Source organism: Muntiacus reevesi, chromosome X, assembly GCF_963930625.1.
Source record: "Muntiacus reevesi chromosome X, mMunRee1.1, whole genome shotgun sequence".
Classification (NCBI taxonomy): domain Eukaryota; kingdom Metazoa; phylum Chordata; class Mammalia; order Artiodactyla; family Cervidae; genus Muntiacus; species Muntiacus reevesi.
Window position 1 is genome coordinate 58,903,452 of NC_089271.1, and position 19,658 is coordinate 58,923,109.

A 19,658-nucleotide genomic window follows, 5' to 3' on the forward strand; every position below is an offset into this window, starting at 1 on the left:
CAAAGCTAGTGGAGGTGACGGAATTCCTGTTGAGCTATTTCAAATCCTAAAAGATGATGCTGTGAAAGTACTGCACACAATATGCCAGCAAATTTGGAAAACTCAGCAGTGGCCACAGGACTGGAAAAAGTCAGTTTTCATTCCAACCCCAAAGAAAGGCAATGCCAAAGAATGCTCAAACTACTGCACAATTGCCCTCATCTCACACGCTAGTAAAGTAATGCTCAAAATTCTCCAAGCCAGGCTTCAGCAATAAGTGAACCGTGAACTAATGTTCAAGCAAGTTTTAGAAAAGGCAGAGGAACCAGAAATTAAATTGTCAACATTCGCTGGATCATCGAAAAAGCAAGAGAGTTCCAGAGAAACATCTATTACTGCTTTACTGAGTATGCCAAAGCCTTTGACTGTGTATATCATGACAAAGTGTGGAAAATTCTGAAAGAGATGGGAATACCAGACCACCTAACCTGCCTCTTGAGAAACCTATAGGCAGGTCAGGAAGCAACAGTTAGAACTGGACAAGGAACAACAGACTGGTTCCAAATAGGAAAAGGAGTACATCAAGGCTGTATATGGTCACCCTGCTTATTTAATTTATATGCAGAGTACATCATGAGAAATACTGGGCTGGACAAAGCACAAGCTGGAATCAAGATTGTCGGGAGAAATATCAATAACCTCAGATATGCAGATGACACCACCCTTATGGCAGAGAGTGAAGAGGAACTAAAAAGCCTCTTGATGAAAGTGAAAGAAGAGGGTGAAAAAGTTGGCTTAAAGCTAAACATTCAGAAAACTAAGATCATGGAATCTGGTCCCATCACTTCATGGGAAATAGATGAGGAGACAGTGGAAACAGTGTCAGACTTTATGTTTTTGGGCTTCAAAATCACTGCAGATGGTGACTGCAGCCATGAAATTTAAAGCGCTTACTTCTTGGAAGGAAAGTTATGACCAACCTAGATAGTATATTAAGAAGCAGAGACATTACTTTGCCAACAAAGGTCAGTTCAGTCAAGGCTATGGTTTTTCCAGTAGTCATGTATGGATGTGAGAGTTGGACTGTGAAGAAAGCTGAGCACTGAAAAATTGATGCTTTTGAACTGTGGTGTTGGAGAAGACTCTTGAGAGTCCCTTGGACTGCAAGGAGATCCAACCAGTCCATCCTAAAGGAGATCAGTCCTGGGTGTTCATTGGAAGGACTGATGCTGAAGCTGAAACTCCAATACTTTGGTCACCTCATGCGAAGAGTTGACTGATTGGAAAAGACCCTGATGCTGGGAGGGATTGGGGGCAGGAGGAGAAGGGGACGACAGAGGATGAGATGGCTGGATGGCATCACTACCTCGATAGACATGAGTTTGAGTAAACTTCGGGAGTTGGTGATGGACAGGGAGGCCTGGTGTGCTGGAATTCATGGGTTCCAAAGAGTCCGACATGACTGTGCGACTGAACTGAACTCAATTGAGGTCATACTGAGAGAGCTAAATCTTAGGTGGGTTGATATTGAGTCCTCAAGGAGGGAGGTGTCCAGGGATCTTAAGGAGGAGAAGGGAATAAACATTTTTTCTACATTGCTTCACTTAGTCCATAAGTGAAGTCCATAATTTTTTTCTTAAAGTATGAGCTGTTATGACAACAATCTTTAAGACTAACTTTGTTTAAGCCTAGAGCAAATGATTGCACAACAAAACAACTCATCTTGCTCAAGGGTATATTTTTCCTCAAGCTCTGTGCTAATGATTATATAACAATGTATGCTCAAGGACATATTTCTCCTAACAAGAACATTCTGACTAATCTTGTTATTTTAAGATTTATATTGTGGGAGTGGGTCTGGTAAAGCCTTTCTGCTGTTAGTTCTAATCTTGTTCATTTAAGATGTATGTTGTGGGAGTGAGTCTGGTAAAAATATATAAGGCCTTGATAAGACTAGCAAGTGGGCCACTCTCTGTCCCCCTTCTGATGTCTATGTCAGAAACTTTCTCTGCCCTTTTTCCCTGTAATAAAACTTCTGCCACACAAAAGCTCTGAATGAGTAAGCCTGGTCCCTGGTCCGCAAGGTAAATCTTCAGATATCAGGCATCTAATATCATTCACCGATTAACACCTTTCTTTTCAAGGAGCAAGCCTTCCATTTGTTTCAAATGTATTCCCAATTGCTCATTAAAGCATATTTATGCTGGGTGCTTTAAAATTCTTATCAGATAATTAACAACTATATCATTTGTCACCTGTGTTGCTATTGGAGGTCTTTTCTCATTCATGTTGAGATCTTCCTGGTTCTTGGTATGGAAAATAATTTTCAACTGAAGTCTATATTTTGAGAATTATGAGAATCTTGTTTTTACTTATACTTTCTGTTAGAGCAGGCCTCCTCTAGCAGTGTCTCTGATGGGAGAAGCACTATCTTATTATTACCAGGATGCTTGGAAATCCAGATTTACAACTTTCCCTCTATATCCCCATGGGAAGGTAAGAATTCTTGTTACTGATAGGCAAAAGTAGGAGGTGAGGCTCCTCACAATGCCCTGTTCTACAATGTGAAGACAAGTGGGCCTTAGGAAGAATTACCATGATCAAAGCTAGTGGAGGTGATAGAATTCCACTTGTTATTTCAAATTCTAAAAGATGATGCTGTTAAAGTGCTTTGCTCAATATGCCAGAAAATTTGGAAAACTCAACAGTGGCCAACAGGACTTAAAAAGGTCAGTTTTCATTTCAATCTTAAAGGAAGGCAATACCAAAGAATGTTCAAACAATCAATTACTCTCATTTCATATGCTAGCAAGGTAATGCTCAAAATCCTTCAAGCTAGACCTCAACAGTATGTGAAACAAGAAATTCCAGATGTACAAGATGGATTTAGAAAAGGCAGAGGAACCAGAGATCAAATTGCCAACTTCCGTTGGATAACAGAAAAAGCAAGACCATTCCAGAAAAGCATCTACTTCTGCTTCATTGACTACTATATGAAAGCCTTTGACTGTGGGTCACAATTGTGGAAAATTCTTAAAGAAATGGGAGTGCCAGACCACCTTACCTGTCTCTTGAGAAACCTGTATGCAGGTAAGGAAGCAAGTTAGAACTGGACATGGAACAATGGACTGTTTCAAATTGGGAAAGGACTATGTCAAGGCTGTATATTGTCCCCTGGCTTATTTAAAATATATGCAGAATACATCAATCAAAATGTTAGACTGGATGAATCATAATCTGGAATTAAGATTGCCAGGAGAAATATCAACAACCTCTGATATGCAGATGACACCACCCTAATGGCAGAAAGCGAAGAGGAACTATAGAGCCTCTTGAGGAAGGTGAAAGAGAAGAGCGAAAAGGCTGGCTATTATACAGAGTGAAGTACATCAGAAAGAAAAACACCAATACAGTATATTAACACATATATATGGAATTTAGAAAGATGGTAACTATGACCCTATATGCGAGACAGCAAAAGAGACACAGATGTAAAGAACAGGCTTTTGGACTGTGTGAGAGAAGGAGAGGATGGGATGATTTGAGAGAATAGCATTGAAACATGCATATTATCATATGTGAAACAGACCGCCAGTCCAAGTTTAATGCATGAGACAGGGTGCTCAGGGCTGGTGCATTGGGGTGACCCTGAGGGATGGGATGCGGAGGGACGTGGGAGGGGGTTTCAGGATGGGGAACACATGTACACCCATGGCTGATTCACGTGAATGTATGGCAGAAACCACTATAATATTTTAAAATAATCAGCCTCCAATTAAAATAAATAAATAAATAAAACACACAAAAAATACCTCCACATTCAAAAAACTAAGATCATGGCATCTGGTCCCATCAATTCATGGCAAATAGATGGGGAAAAAATGTAAACAGTGGTGAATTTTATTTTCTTGGGCTTCAAAATCACTGTGGATGGTGAATGCAGCCATGAAATTAAAGGATGCTTGCTCCTTGGAAGAAAAGCTATGACAAACCTAGATAGCATATCAAAAAGCAAAGACACCCCTTTGCCGACAAAGGTCAATACAGTCAAAGCTATGGTTTTTCCAGCAGTCATGCATGGATTTGAGAATTGAACCATAAAGAAGGCTGAGTGCTGAATAACTGATGTGTTGTGAACTGTGGTGCTGGAGAAGACTCTTGAGAGTCTCTTGGACAGCAAGGAGATCAAACCAATCAATCCTAAAGGAAATTAGTCCTGAATATTCATTGGAAGGACTGATATTAAAGCTCCAATACTTTGGCCACCTGATTCGAAGAGCCAACTCATTGGAAAAGACCCTGATGCTGGGAAAGATTAAGGGCAGGAAGAGAAAGGAGTGACAGAGAATGAGATGGTTGGATGGCATCACTGACTCAATGGACCTGAGTTTTGAGTATACTCTCTTAGATAGTGAAGGACAGGGAAGCCTGGCATGCTGCAGTCCATGGAGTTGCGCTGAGTCAGACATGACTTAAGTGACTGAACAATAACAACTAGGCCCTGTTGATACCACTCTGGCTGGAAAAGAAGGGTGTCCATTACTTTTCCCCACATGGTCTCCTCTCCTTTGACACCACAGTGTGGTAGACTTATTACCACTGAGTGATAATGTCCTGTATTTCTAGCAGGCCTCCTCTGACACCATAGACAGTGGGGGAGGGTGTCTCATTTCCACCAGGTGAGGATGAAGTCTGGTTCCCAACTGGGCCTCCTTGAGATAATCACATGGAGCAGGAAGAGGTTGGTTGAGGTGCCTTGTTACAGACTGACTTTCCACTCAGCCTTTGCTGAGATTAGGGTTGAGGCCTCAAGTTTTTGGTGGCATTTTGGTGTGAAGGGGTTATTATCAAAAAAGTTTTTCTTTGTTGTTAGGTTGTTTTTCTCCAGTTCCCTTGGATAGTGAGAACGGGCTTTTTCTGGGACCATTTCGACCATACCCATTGATGTTCTTAGGTTGTCAGCTTTTACACTACTCAATCTGGGAAACATGAGGCAAAAACAAATCTCTGATGACTTGTGGCCCCATCATTCCTCAGGTCCCAAGATCCATAGCTGGTCTGGTGTGCCTTATTCCCTTCAAATTTCAGAGTCTTTATTTTTTTATTTTATATTGGAGCATACTTGATTAACAGCGTGTTAGTTTCAGGTGGTTCAGTTATACATATTCATGTATCTATTATTTTTAAAATACTTTTCCCATTTAGATTACAGAATATTGAGCAGTGTTCCCTGTGCTATACAGCAGGTCTTTATTGTTATCTGTTTTAAATATAGCAGTGTGTACTTGTCAGTCTTAAACTCCCAGTTTATCCCTGCCCTTTACTCTACTCCCCAATTAACCATAAATTTGTTCTCTAAGTCTATGAGTCTGTTTCTGTTTTGTGTTGGTTTTATATATAGTGTCTAGTGTTTTTAACCTTTTTAAGTAGAGGAATAAAATATGCATATTAATGCATTTGTGTGTGTGTATATGTACTGTTTTTCTTTGACAGAATGACAAAGAAGAAATTATTGAAATGACAAATGGAACTAGGAGTTGAGAATAGGTAAAGGGTGGAACTGTCTTTTATTCTACACTTTCTTCATGGTTGGAAATTTTTACCATGTATTGCTTATATTTAAATTTTTTTAAAACACTTAAAACAGTAGATACTTTTCAGTACCTGTCTTACATGACATGTCTTGGGAAATGGAAACCACTGTCCACTCTTTCCTTCCAAAAACGATCTCCTTTCCAGGAGTCTATGACTCCCTAGCCCCTCATTCTCCTGTAACTGAACATTCTTTTTTTAAAAATTTATTTTGTGGTCTCTTCTAATGGCCCTTAAAACATTGGCACTCCCTAGGTTTCAATCTTTGGTCTAACATTTATTCTCCTGCTTCAAGTATTCCCTAGGCAAGACTATTCGCTTGCATGGTTTTAACCACTGCCTCTATGCTATAAAAGGCCAGCTGTATGTCCCTAATCTTGTTCTCCTGTCTTACAGCCCTATCATAACTTGTCCCAAACTGAACTCGTGCTCTTCCTTTTTTCCCAATTCTTCTCCTTTCTCAGCCTATCCATCATAGTAAAATGGCAACTTCATCCTTCCAATTGCTAAAATATAAAACCTTGAAGTTATTAATGACTCCTCTCTGTCTCCTACATTCCATATATGATTTGTCAGCAAGTCCTGACAGCTCTGCCTTTGAAATTATTCAGAATCTAACCACTTCTCACCATGTCCACTGTTTGTACCATCATCATATGAGGTACAAACCACTTCTTGATTCCATTATTGAAACAGGTTCCTAATCAGTATCCCTGCTTCTACCCTTGTTCCCCTACAGCTGTTATCCACAAAGCATCCAGAATATTCCTATTAAGTCAAATCATGTCATTTCTCTAGTCAAAAACCTCATTTTATCCTACTCAGATAGCAAAGTCAAATTCCTTCCAATGGTTTCTAAGGCCCTATAGGATCTATTCAGCTCTCCCTCCCTATTTCCTCTCTAAAGGTATATTCTTCTGTTTTTTCTTTTGATTCATCCATTTTAGCCAATCTGGCCTCGTATTTGTACCATGAACATGATAAGCACATTTCTGCCTCAGAGATTTTCTACTTAACATTTCTTCAACCTAGAATGCTTTCTCCACTGATACCTGAATGAACTATTCCTTTATTTCTTGTGGGTCTCTTCTCAGAAGTTATTTTCTCAATGAGGTCTTCCTGGGCACTGTACTTAAAATTTGAAAATCACTTCTCTCAACCATTCCTATGCCCCTTTTCTGCTTTACTGTTCATCTAAATGCTCATCACCATTTAATATACTATATATTTTACTTACATGGACACTGCTTTTCTAATTTACATAAAGGCTGTATCTCCAGTGCCTAAAACAATACCTGGCAAATGTGGGTTCTCAATACATATTTTCTGAATGAATGAACCAATCCAGTTAATCAATAAATGATATTTGCACTTTACACCATGAGTTAGAAAATTACAGCTCACAGGTCTGCTCCCAGTTTTGCCAATAGAATTTTATTGGTTTGACAGAAAACAACAAACATCTATAAAGTAATTATCCTACAATAAAAATATAAATTAATTTTAAAAAGTTTGTCAATTCCTGCTTTGGATTCATAGTCAACTACTCCTAAGATATTGATCTCTGGATATATTTCAGAAATCTCAAATCCAATATGGCCCAAATTGAGTTTTTTCTCCATCTCTCCAAAATTTTTTCATTCTGTATTTCTTATATGTATGAAGTACAGTCCCATCCACACAGTATCCCAAATGTAAGTCTATTCATCATATTACTTAAGTTTGAAGCAAGGCTTTCCCAAGCTTGTGAGAGAGTCAATTCTTAGGCCAGTTAATAAGAACTCCAGGGTCCCCGAGGAGCAGAAAGGGGTCTGGAGCTCTCAAGGAGGAGATAGGGGTCTGGAATTCTCAAAGAGGAGGAAAGGACAAACTTTTTTTTTCTACTTTACTTAGTCACATAAAATGTTTTTTTTTTCTTTAAGCCCAGAGCTGATAATTACATAACAAAACAACTCAGCTTAAACTCTGTACTAAAGATTATATAACAATAATGTATCCTGCTTGAGAACAGTTTTTCCTTCTTGAAAACCTTCTGACTAACCCTGTTATCTTAAAATGTATATTATGGGAGTGGGTCTGGTTAGATATTTCTATTGTTAGTTTTAATCCTGTCATCTTAAAATGTAAGTTGTGGGAGTGGGTCTAGTAAGATCTTCACAATCTTGAGACATTCTTTTGATTTATTGTAATAACCAATTAAAAAAGTAGCTCCCTTGCTAAGACTAATGAAGGGGGTACTCTTTGCCCTCCTTCTGACGTCTATGTCAGAAACTTTCTCTTTCCCTTTTTCACTTTAATAAAACTCTGCTACACAAAAGCTTTTGAGTGATCAAGCCTGGTCCCTGGTCCCAAAGCTAAATCTTCTTTGGAGATCAGAATCCAACATCTTTCATCATAAGCTATCACTTGCAAGAACTATTTCAAACATTCCAAACTCCTTAATGAGTCAAAGTCAAGTCCTTTTAAGATATGGCCACTGTCTGCCTCCAATCACATCTTCTGCCACTCCTATTTCCATTTCATAATCCAATAATATAAAATGGTTAGGGATTTTAGGCCCTTGGGCCTTAGTTCATGCTGAACCATCTCTTGGAAATTTCATTTCCCTATTTCTCTTTCTTTCCATTTTAAATACTGACATAGGTTATACTTCTCTGCAAGTACCCATCCTTGATAAACCCAAAGTGTCCTGTATATACCCAGTAATACAACTGTACCAAAATGATTGGTGAGGCAGCACAGCATTGTGATTAAATACTTCAATTCTGAGCCAGGTACTTGGATTTAAATTCCAGGTTTGTCACTAGCTAAGTTTGGGGCATGTAACTATCACATGTGGATGCAGGCTCAGTTGCTTCAGTCATGTCTGACTCTTGCTATCCCATGAACAGTAGCCCACTAGTCACTTCATTCATGATATTTCCCAGGCATGGATACTGGAGTGGGTTGCCATTTCCTCCTCCAGGGGATCTTCCTGACTAAGAGATTGAACCAGAGTCTCCTGCAGCTTTGCATTGGCAGGTAGATTCTTTACTGTTGAGCCACCTGGGAAGCCCAACTATCACACAGCATGTGTTTATTATGACCTTCACATTTCAGCTGAAAAAAAATGACTACCAGAGAAGTTACATTGTTTAATGTAACAAAGATAATATGGCAGAGAATATCAATTGTTCTCCAAAATCCATTCTCTATTTCTTTTAGTAAAACAAACAAACAAACAAAAAAAAAAAAAAAAAAAAAAAACAAAAACCAAAGTCTTAGCTGGACACATGGCTGCCCCAAATAAAAACTAAATTTCCCTGCTTCTCTTACAGCTAGATGTGACCATGAGATTAAGTTCTGATAAATGGTATGTAAATGAAAGTGATATGTGAGACTTCCAGGTCATTGCCTTAAAGGAAACAGCTATATCCTCCACTTCCTTTCTTTTAACCCTCCCAGTTGATATAATGTAGAAGATATTTGGTCATGTAGATGAAGCAGCACCTTAGGGATGACAGGACAACAAAGAAGTAACCTGGGTTATAGTCCTTGTCAAATCACCATATCAGGCCTGGACCAACTTGCTGAACCATTACAGAACCAATAAATAAATGTCTTAAAGCTGTTGTGGTGTCTTAGCAGCTTAACCTATGTATCTTACCTAATGTATCCTATCCTAAGAGCTTGGATTTGAACTGTACATACCACCTGGACTGTATCTCCAGTTCCCTCCCCATAAAGAAACTTTTTTATTGAATTGTGCTCTGCTAAGAAGGTACTGGGTGCTAGAAAGCTAAGAGTCAAATGTAGGGTCATTCATAGCAAGTGTAAATGATTTGTCAATAAGTATTTCTTGTCTAGCTTCATCCTTGGGTTTATTTTCTGTCTGTATCATTATTTTTCATTTTTGATTTGACCTAATTATAATGTACACTACCTCATATTTTACATAACATAAAAATATAACACCTTAAATTCTTTCAGAATGTGATGAGATTTAAATAAGCATAAATATTGCTTTCTTTATGGTTTAATTGATTGCACATATACCATTTTTACACCTATCACTTTCCTTTGTTTACATCTCTATATTATACTATCAATTCCTTAAAGGTATGAACAGTGATGCTTTTCTTCTTCTATACATTCTTGCATGGAGCTTGACAACAAAATAGTTGAATGCTCAAGCAATGTTTGTTGAATAAATGAATTTCACAAGGTCAGCAATGCTAGTAAACGTCACTGTATTGTATAGAATTTCCTTCCATTGTAACTTGAGCCAGAGAGAAGACACAGTTTTAAAAACTGGCTAGGCGAAAGTGTCACATGTTTGGAGGAATGATGGTGAGGACAGGAAATACATACCTTGACAAAGTGCTCAATTAGGATTTCCACCACAATATTCTGGAATTTGATGTTCATCATTGCAGCCACAGTGTCCTCCTGAGCTCTCATGAGAGTGGGCCCAAAGATTACCCCCATGTTAGAGGGGGTCATAAGATTCTCCTTGCTGTGTTCACACACACTGCCAGAAGAGAAAGAAAATGATTAACAAGATTTTTTCCAAGACTCTCTTATAACTAAAACTGTGTTATATGCTTTAGGGGGTAAGAGAAACTACAAAGCAGAAGAAAAGGAGAGTTCCAAAATATAAATGTTAAGAAAAGATTACAAAGAAAGCAACTAGCAATGAATACAAGATAGTATATAATTAGGGGCCAAAGTGAAACATAGCTAACTTAGTTCGTAGCACTGTATAAGTCATGAGAAGGGGAGTAGATGGCTATAGTGTTTGAAAAGACAGGTGAGAAGCAAGATGGCACTCCGGAGCAAGAGTTACAGTATGTATAAAACATATATAAAGAAAAATCACAGAGAGAAAGTGCCTACCACTCTTATCAGTCAAGAATCTAGTCTCTTCCTCAGCTCTAGCTAGAGAGGCAAAGAGCTCAAAGAACCAAAAGAGATCCTTAAGAACAGCACTTTTGCATTGCTCTTACTTTATAGATGAGAAAATAGAGGTCCAATGAACGAAAGAGTTTTGACTGAAGCCATAGTCAGTTAGCTTGATTACTGAAGGGCCTGTAATCCAAAATTTTCTGGTCCTTAATTACGTTCTTTACTTAAATTACCTTTAGTGGCTTCCTATTATTTATAGGACACTGCCAATTGTCCTTAAAGTAGCAATTAAACTCTTCAGTAACTTGACACCTACTTCCAATCTCAGTGCACAGTCTGGGCTCTGAAGTTGACCTGGGTTTGAATTCCAACACTGTCACCCATTAGATGTGTAACAGTGAGTATTGGTGGCCAAACCTCTCTGGGCTTAAGCTTTCCTACTGTGAAAATAGTATCCATCTCAGAGGGTTGTGAAATAGAGCTAAATTGCATTAGAAAGGTATCCAGGAAATATTTAATTAAAAGGATTTACTATTATAATGACCTTTCCAGGAGGCTCCATCTAAAAAATGCAGACATATAACACCCATATGTTGTTATTGTTCAGTCTCTAAGTGGTATCTGGCTCTTTGCAACCCCATGGACTGTAGTAACTGGGCTTCCTTGATGGCTCAGAGGGTAAAGCATCTGCCTGCAATGTGGGAGACCTGGGTTCGACCCCTGGGTTGGGAAGATTCCCTGGGGAAGGAAATGGCAACCCACTCCAGTACTCTTGCCTGGAAAATCCCATGGATGGAGAAGCCTGTAGGCTACAGTCTATGGTAGGCTACAGTGGACTACAGTAAGTCTGGCTTCTCTGTCCTTTACTATTTCCTGGAGTTTGCTTAGATTTATGTTAATTGAATCAGTGATGCCAACCAATCATCTCATTCTCTGTCACCTGCTTTTCCTCCTGCCCTCAATTTTTCCCAGAATCAAGGTCTTTATTAATGAGTAAGCTCTTCCCTTCAAGTGGCCAAAGTATTGGAGCTTCAGCTTCAGCATCAGTCCTTTCAATGAATATTCAGGGTTGATTTCCTTTAGGATTGACTGGCTTGATATCCTTGCCATCCAAGAGACTCTCAAGAGTCTTCTCCAGAACCACAGTTTGAAAGCATCAGTTCTTTAGTACTCAGCCTTCTTTATGGTACAACTGTCACATCTGTACATGACTAGTGGAAAAACCATAGTGTGGACATACAGACTCTGCTTTTTAAGACGCTTTCTAGGTTTGTCACAGCTTTTTTTCCAAGGAGCAACTGTCTTAATTTCAAGGCTGCAGTCACCATCCAAAGTGATCTTGGAGATCAAGAAAATAAAATCCACTGCTGTTTCCATTTTTTCCTCATGTATTTGCCATGAAGAGATGGGACCAAGTGTCATGATATTAATTTTTGAATACTGAGTTTAAGCCAGCCTTTTCACTCTCCTTTCAACCTCATCAAGAAGCTCTTTAGTTCCTCTTCATTTTCTGCCATAAGGGTGGTATCATCTGCGTATGTGAGGTTGTTTATATTAATCCCAGCAATCTTGATTCCAGTTATGATTCATTCAGCCCAGCATTTCATATGATATACTCTGCATATAAGTTAAATAAGCAGGATGGCAATATACATCCTGATGTACTCCTTTTCCAATTATGACCCAATCCATTGTTCCATGTTCAGTTTTAACTGGTGCGTCTTGACCTGCATACAAATTTCTCAAGAGGCAGGTAAGGTGTGTATACCAGAGTACACCCATCTCTTTAAGAATTTTAAACAATTTGATGTGATCCATACAGTCAAATGCTTTCAAGTAGTCAATGAAGCAGAAGATGCTTTTCTGGAATTTCCTTGCTTTTTCTATGATCCAACAGTTGTTGGCAATATGATCACTGTTCCTCTGCATTTTCTTAATCCAGCTTGTACATCTGGAAGTTCTTGGTTCATGTACTGCTGAAGACTAGCTTGAAGGATTTTGAGTATTACCTTCCTAGCATGTGAAAGGAGTGTAACTGTGAGGTTGTTTGAACATTCTTTGGCATTGCCCTTCTTTGGGATTGGAAAGAAAACTGACATTTTCCAGGCCTGTGGCCACTGCTGAGTTTTCCAAATTTGCTGGCACATTAAGTGAAGCACTTTAACAGCATCACCTTTAGGATTTGGAATAGCTCAGCTGGAATTCCATCACCTCCACTAGCTTTGTTCATAGTAATGCCTCTTAAGGTCCTCTTGACTTCACACTCCAGGATGTCTGGCTCTAGGTGAGTGACCACACCATTGTGGTAAACCAAATCATTAAGACCTCTTTTTGTAAAGCTATTCTGTGTATTCTTGTCATGTCTTCTTAACCACTTCTGCTTCTGTTAGGTCCTTGCAGTTTCTGACCTTTATTGTGCCCATCTCTGCATGAAATGTTCCCTTGATATCTCTAATTTTCTTGAAGAGATGGCTAGTTTTTCCCATTTTATTGCTTTCCTTTAGTTCCTTCCATTGATCATTTAAGAAGGCTTTCTTTTTTCTCCTTGATATTTTCTGCATTCAGATGGGTGCATCTTTCCCTTTATCCTTTGCCTTTTGCTTCTCTTCTTTCCTCAGCTATTTGTAAGACCTCCTCAGACAACATTTTGCCTTGTTGCATTTATTTTTCTTTGGGATGGTTTTGGTCACCACCTCTTGTTTATTGTTACAAACCTCCATCCACATTTCTTCAGGCACTCTGTCTACCAGATCTAATCCCTTGAATCTATTTGTCACTTCCACTGTATTATCATAAGGGATTTTATTTAGGTCATACCTGAATGGCCTAGTGGTTTTCCCTACTTTCTTCAATTTTAGTCTGAAGTTTTTAATAAGGAGTTCATGATCTGAGCCACAGTCAACCCCAGGTCTTGTTTTTGTTGACTATATAGAGCTTCTCTATCTTTGGCTGCAAGGAACATAATCAATCTGATTTCAGTATTGATTATCTGGTGATGTCAATGTGTAGAATTGTCTCTTGTGTTGTTGGAAAAGGGTATTTGTTATGATCAGTGCGTTCTCTTGGCAAAACTCTGTTAGCTTTTGCCCTACTTCATTTTGTATTCCAAGGCCAAACTTGCCTGTTGCTCCAGGTACCTCTTGACTCCGTACATTTGCATTCCAGTCCCCTATGCTGAAAAGGAAATCCTTGTTTGGTGTTAGTTCTAGAAGGTCTTGGAGGTCTTCATAGACCTGTTCAACCTCAGTTTCTTCAGCATTAGTGGTTGGGGCATACACTTGGATTACTGTGATGTTGAATGGTTTGCTTGGAAATGTACCAAGATCATTCTGTCATTTTTGAGACTGCACTCAAGTACTGCATTTTGAACTCTTTTGTTGACTATGAGGGCTACTCCATTTCTTCTAAGGGATTTGTGCCCCCAAATAGTCATAATGGTCATCTGAATTAAATTTACCCCTAACTGTCCATTTTAGTTTACTGAATCCTAAAATGCTGACACATATACTACACTTCCTAGATAAGGTTTTCTGGCTATATTATGCTATGTCAGATCTCCATCTTTGCTTCATGCTATTTCCTGTTTCTAATATCTCCATCCTCCTATATCCAAAGAATGTCTATTTATCCTTTGAGATTCACTTTAGGTGACATCTTCTTCAGGGCTCTCTTAGCCCACTGTCCTCATCTTGATTGACATCATTGGTAAGTCGAGCATGTTGCAATTTTCTGTATCCTATCTGCCTTTCCTACTAGTTGGTAAATAACTTCCAAGTATGTGTGTGCCTCACACAGAGCAGATACTAATTAACTATTTTAATAGAACTGAGGGACTCTAGTGCTCTTTCATGTAGTAATTAAGCCAGTCAAGTAAAAGCTGTTTGGCCTTTGGTCACTTTGGTTGTGAGTTGGAGGGATGAGGGAGTGGAACATCTCACTGAAAACCAAATTGAAAATCCTGTCCAGGGAGGGAGGTGGGAGGGGGGATCGGGATGGGGAATGCGTGTAACTCTATGGCTGATTCATATCAATGTATGACAAAACCCACTGAAAAATTAAAAAATAATAATAAAAATTAAAAAAAATAAAAGTACACACTCGGAAGGCATCAATAAAGCAGTTGCACCAGGAAAAAAAAAAGAAAAAGAAAATCCTGTCTAGATCAAGCTCCTTGAAAGACTCACTGGCATCAAGAGGCAGGCTCTAGTCACTGAGTAGGTAATTGACAGGGACTGAATCCTTAAACAAATCCTAATGAAGTCTGTTAATCCCAAGGCTGGGTACCATTCAGATTATAATGAACAATAACTATTCTCTGGACTTTGATATTGCTGGACTGGTGATGGATCCCTTTTAACCTTAAATACTTACACAATTAATTAACCCTTATTCTTTAGTGACAGTATAGTTTAGATGTTAAAACAGAAAAGCAACTCCATTCTGCCACCAAGGTATCCAGAATGGCTAAACCACTAGTAACAAATCAAGGACACTAGTGAGACAACAGCCACCAGCATGTATGAATGCTTATCTCCTTCTTAGAGTTTTGAAAGAAAGTTACTTTGGTTGAATATACAGTTCACCTAATTCCATAACTTCAAAAGGCAGAGTGTTTTATCTCTGAAGCCTAGTTTCACAGAGGGAAAAGCACTTAGTCAAGGTCAATTAGTGAGTACATGGCAATACAGGGATTCAAACCCATATCTGTTGGGCTCCAAGTTTTAAAGGCATCTCATTGCATCCCACTGCCTCCTTATCTAGTATCCAGTTCCTGTCAAGAAATCAGCCCCTGTGGGATCCTCTTTAAGCTAAAGCTACCTTATATTTCTCTGATGTATGTTCTTGGTATTTCATTTAGGACATTCTTTTCCTTCTTGGTTTTCTTATGAGATTTAAAAGTTATTCTATTCTCTGGGGAGATTTCTTTCCATTTGATATCTCTCCTTTTATTATACATTTTGAAAACCATTAAGAGGCATAATTTTTAGTTAATAAGATGAATGAAACCAAAAATAAGGGCATCATGAGTAGTGAATTAGGTAGGAGTTGGTAACATGAATTGAGAGTAAAGAAATCTTAAATTCTCTAGTTCACTTAGACTAGAAAAAATGGGTACAAATATTTGAACATCAAATTTAAAACAAAGAAACAGGTATTATAGGGATGTTATAAGAAGGGCTTCATTGGTGACTCAAACAGTAAAAAAATCTGACTGTAATGCAAGAGACCTGGGTTTGATTCCAGTTTGGGAAGATCCCCTGGAGGAAGGCATGCAACCCATTTCAATATCCCTGTCTGGGGAATCCCCATGGACAGAAGTGCCTGGTGGGCTATAGTCCATGGGGTTGCAAAGAGTTGGACATGACTGAGTGACTAATCACAGCACTTAAGAAGCCTCCAGTTTAGGAAAAATAATTTTGATTGGATGATTTAGATAGGAGGTCATAAGATTTGTTTTTATAGACATTTTAATTTATAACCTCTGATCTAAATCACCTAATCAAAATTACTACCTTATTATCCAGGAATCCCAGTTCTAGGTACATATCCAAAGGAACCAAAATCAAAATCTCAAAGAGAATGTCTGTATTCCTATGTTCACTTCAGCATTAGTCACAATAGCCTGTGCTTTTAGAGGGACAAACACATAAGGATATACAAATAATGGCTTATCAATACACCTTTAAAAAGAAGGAAATCCTGCCGTTTGCAACAACATAGGTCAACATGGAAGACATTATGTTAAGTGAAATAAGCCAGACACAGAGATGGGAATGATGGTTGCCAGGGACTGAGGAGTGTGGTGGAAAAATGGGGAGATGTTGGTCAAGAAGTACAAAGTTTCAGGTATATAAGATGAGTAAGTTTGGAGATCTAATATATATCAATATGAATGCAGTTAACAATATTGTATTTTGCTCTTGAAATTTACTAACAGGGTATATCATAAGTGTTCTTACTTAAAAGAAAGAAAAAGAAGAAGGGAGGAAGGAAGGGAGGATGGAAAGAAGGGAAGAAAGAAAATGGTAACTATATGAGGTTATGTTGTTATTTAGTCATTTAGTCGTGTCCAACTCTTTTGCGATCACGTGGATTATAGCCTGTCAGGCTCTTCTGTTCATGGAATTTCCCAGGCAAGAAAGCTGGACTGACTGGCCATTTCTTTCTCCAGGGGATCCTCACAAGCCAGGGATCAAACATGGCATCTAATTAGATTATGGCAACTATTTCATAGAATATACATATACCAAATACCATTATGGTATATAAGTTATACCAAAAAAATTATACAACTTTTATTTTTCAATTATACTTCAACAAATATGAAAAAATAAAAGCAAAACCTGAATAACTTCATTAAACTGGTTCCATCAGTGATGTGTTATATGACTTTGGGCATATCTTTTTCCATCCCTAGGTATCTGTTCCTTCATCTCGAAAATAAGAATATTATTGTGTAATTTAAAAAGCCTTTTGGCTCTGCCATTCAGAGACTCTAAGAGTAGCCTTCTCTGGAAAATAATTAGAGAAAAAAAAAGCCACACATTATGTATCTACTGTTGGAAAAACATAGAAAAATTTATTAAGTATGTTTGCCCTCCCTACTCGAAACACCCTCTCAAGGAAAACCCAAAATAGCAACAACAACAAGAAAAACCAAACAAAAACTCAAATCGCTCAAAAAACAAATAAAAAGAACTTGAATCAGAGCAAGCCTCTTGATTCAATTATGGCAAACGTTAAAGAACAAATTACCTGCTTTCTTTAACAAAAAAAAAATAAGAAAAAAGAAAAATATGAAGAAGGAACTAATAGTACTTCTGAGGGGCTCAAGAAAGGACAGAAATGGTATGGACCTAACAGATGCAGAAGATATTAAGAAGAGGTGGCAAGAATACACAGAAGAACTGTACAAAATACGTGTAACTCTATGGCTGATTCATATCAATGTATGACAAAACCCACTGGAAAAAAAAATAACTAAATAAAATTAAAAAAAAAAAAAAAAGATCTTCACGACCCAGATAACCACGATGGTGTGATCACTCACCTAGAGCCAGACATCCTGGAATGTGAAGTCAAGTGGGCCTTAGGAAGCATCACTACGAACAAAGCTAGTGGTGGTGATGGAATTCCAGTTGAGCTATTTCAAATTCTGAAAGACGATGCTGTAAAAGTGCTGCACTCAATACACCAGCAAATTTGGAAAACTCATCAGTGGCCACAGGACTAGAAAAGGTCAGTTTTTATTCCAATCCCAAAGAAAGGCAATGCCAAAGAATGCTCAAACTACCTTACAATCGCACTAATCTCACACGCTAATAAAGTAATGCTTAAAATTCTTCAAGCCAGGCTTCAGCAATACATGAATCGAGAACTTTCAGATGTTCAAGCTGGTTTTAGAAAAGGCAGAGGAAGTAGAGATCAAATTGCCAACATCTGCTGGATAATCAAAAAAGCAAGTGAGTTCCAGAAAAACATCTATTTCTGCTTTATTGACTATGCCAAAGTCTTTGACTCTGTGGATCACAATAAACTGTGGAACATTCTGAAAGAGGTGGGAATACCAGACCACCTGATCTGCCTCTTGAGAAACCTGTATGCAGGTCAGGAAGCAACAGTTAGAACTGGACATGGAACAACAGACTGGTTCCAAATAGGAAAAGTAGTACGTCAAGGCTGTATATTGTCACCCTGCTTATTTAACTTATATGCAGAGTACATCACGAGAAACGCTGGGCTGGAGGAAGCACAAGCTAGAATCAAGATTGCTGGGAGAAATATCAAAAATCTCAGATATGCAGATGACACCACCCTTATGGCAGAAAGTGAAGAAGAACTAAAGAGCATCTTGATGAAAGTGAAAGAAGAGAGTGAAAAAGTTGGCTTAAAGCTCAGCATTCAAAAAACTAATCATGGCATCCGTTCCCATCACTTCATGGCAAATAGATGGGGGAACAGTGGAAACAGTGGCTGACTATTTTTCTGGGCTCCAAAATCACTGCAGATGGTGATTGCAGAAATTAAAAGATTCTTACTCCCTGGAAGGAAAGTTATGACCAACCTAGACAGCACATTAAAAAGCAGAGACATTACTTTGTCAATAAAGTTCCATCCAATCAAGGCTATGGTTTTACCAGTAGTCATGTATGGATGTGAGTGTTGGAATATAAAGAAAGCTGAGTGCCAAAGAACTGATGCTTTTGAACTGTGGTGTTGGAGAAGACTCTTGAGAGTCCCTTGGACTGCAAGGAGATCCAATCAGTCCGTCCTAAAGGAGATCAGTCCTGGGTGTTCATTGGAAGCACTGATGTTGAAGTTGAATCTCCAATACTTTGGCCACTTGATGGGAAGAGCTGACTCATTAGAAAAGACCCTGATGCTGGGAAATATTGAGGGCGGGAGGAGAAGGGGATGACGAAGGATGAGATGGCTGGATGGCACCACCGACTCAATGGACATGGGTTTGGTTGGACTCCGGTAGTTGGTGATAGACAGGGATGCCTGGCGTGCTGAAGTTCATGGGGTCGCAAAGAGTCGGACACGACTGAGCGACTGAACTGAACTGAACTGAGGGGCTTCCTTGGTGACTTACTGGTAAATAATTCTCCTGGAAATGAAGGAAACTCCAGTTTGATCCCTGGGTCAGGAAGATCCCCTGGAGAAAGAAATGGGCACCCACCCAGTATTCTTTCCTGGAGAATTTCATGGACAGAGAAACCTGGATAGCTATAATTCATGGGTTCACTAAAAAGTCAGACACCACTTAGTGACTCAACAACAAAATTGGTCCAATGGAGACAGGAATGGGTCAGGAAGGAATGACATATCCCAAAGACAATGCAGATTGGCTGTAATTAAGTATGTCCAAGATGGTGGGAAGCTGACCTCCACTAGAACTTGAGCCTTAGTATATGCTCATCGTAATATATGTGTGCTCAGTCACTCAGGCATGTCTGACTCTTTGTGAGCCTATGGGCTCCAGTCCACCAGGCTCCTCTGTCCTTGGGATTTTTCAGGCAAGAAAACTGATATGGGTTACCATTTCCTCCTCCAGGGATCGAACCTGACCCTGGGATCGAACCCACATCTACTTCATTGGCAGGCATATTCTTTACCACCGGGCAACCTGGGAAGTCCCATTGTAATATACCAGGAAGCTAAATTACATACCACAGGCAACAGGACAGTCCTGAGGCTGA

General features: G+C 38.9%; 1 protein-coding gene across 7 annotated transcripts in view; it reads right to left on the minus strand.

The window, feature by feature from the left end:
- Positions 1–19,658, minus strand: part of OPHN1 (oligophrenin 1) — a 734,952-nt gene that overhangs the window by 247,713 nt on the left and 467,581 nt on the right. For all 7 annotated transcript variants that reach the window (XM_065915121.1, XM_065915123.1, XM_065915118.1 and 4 more), the window contains one exon: positions 9,922–10,081. In XM_065915121.1, coding sequence (XP_065771193.1) covers positions 9,922–10,081 — 160 coding nt within the window. The remainder of the gene's footprint in view (positions 1–9,921; positions 10,082–19,658) is intronic.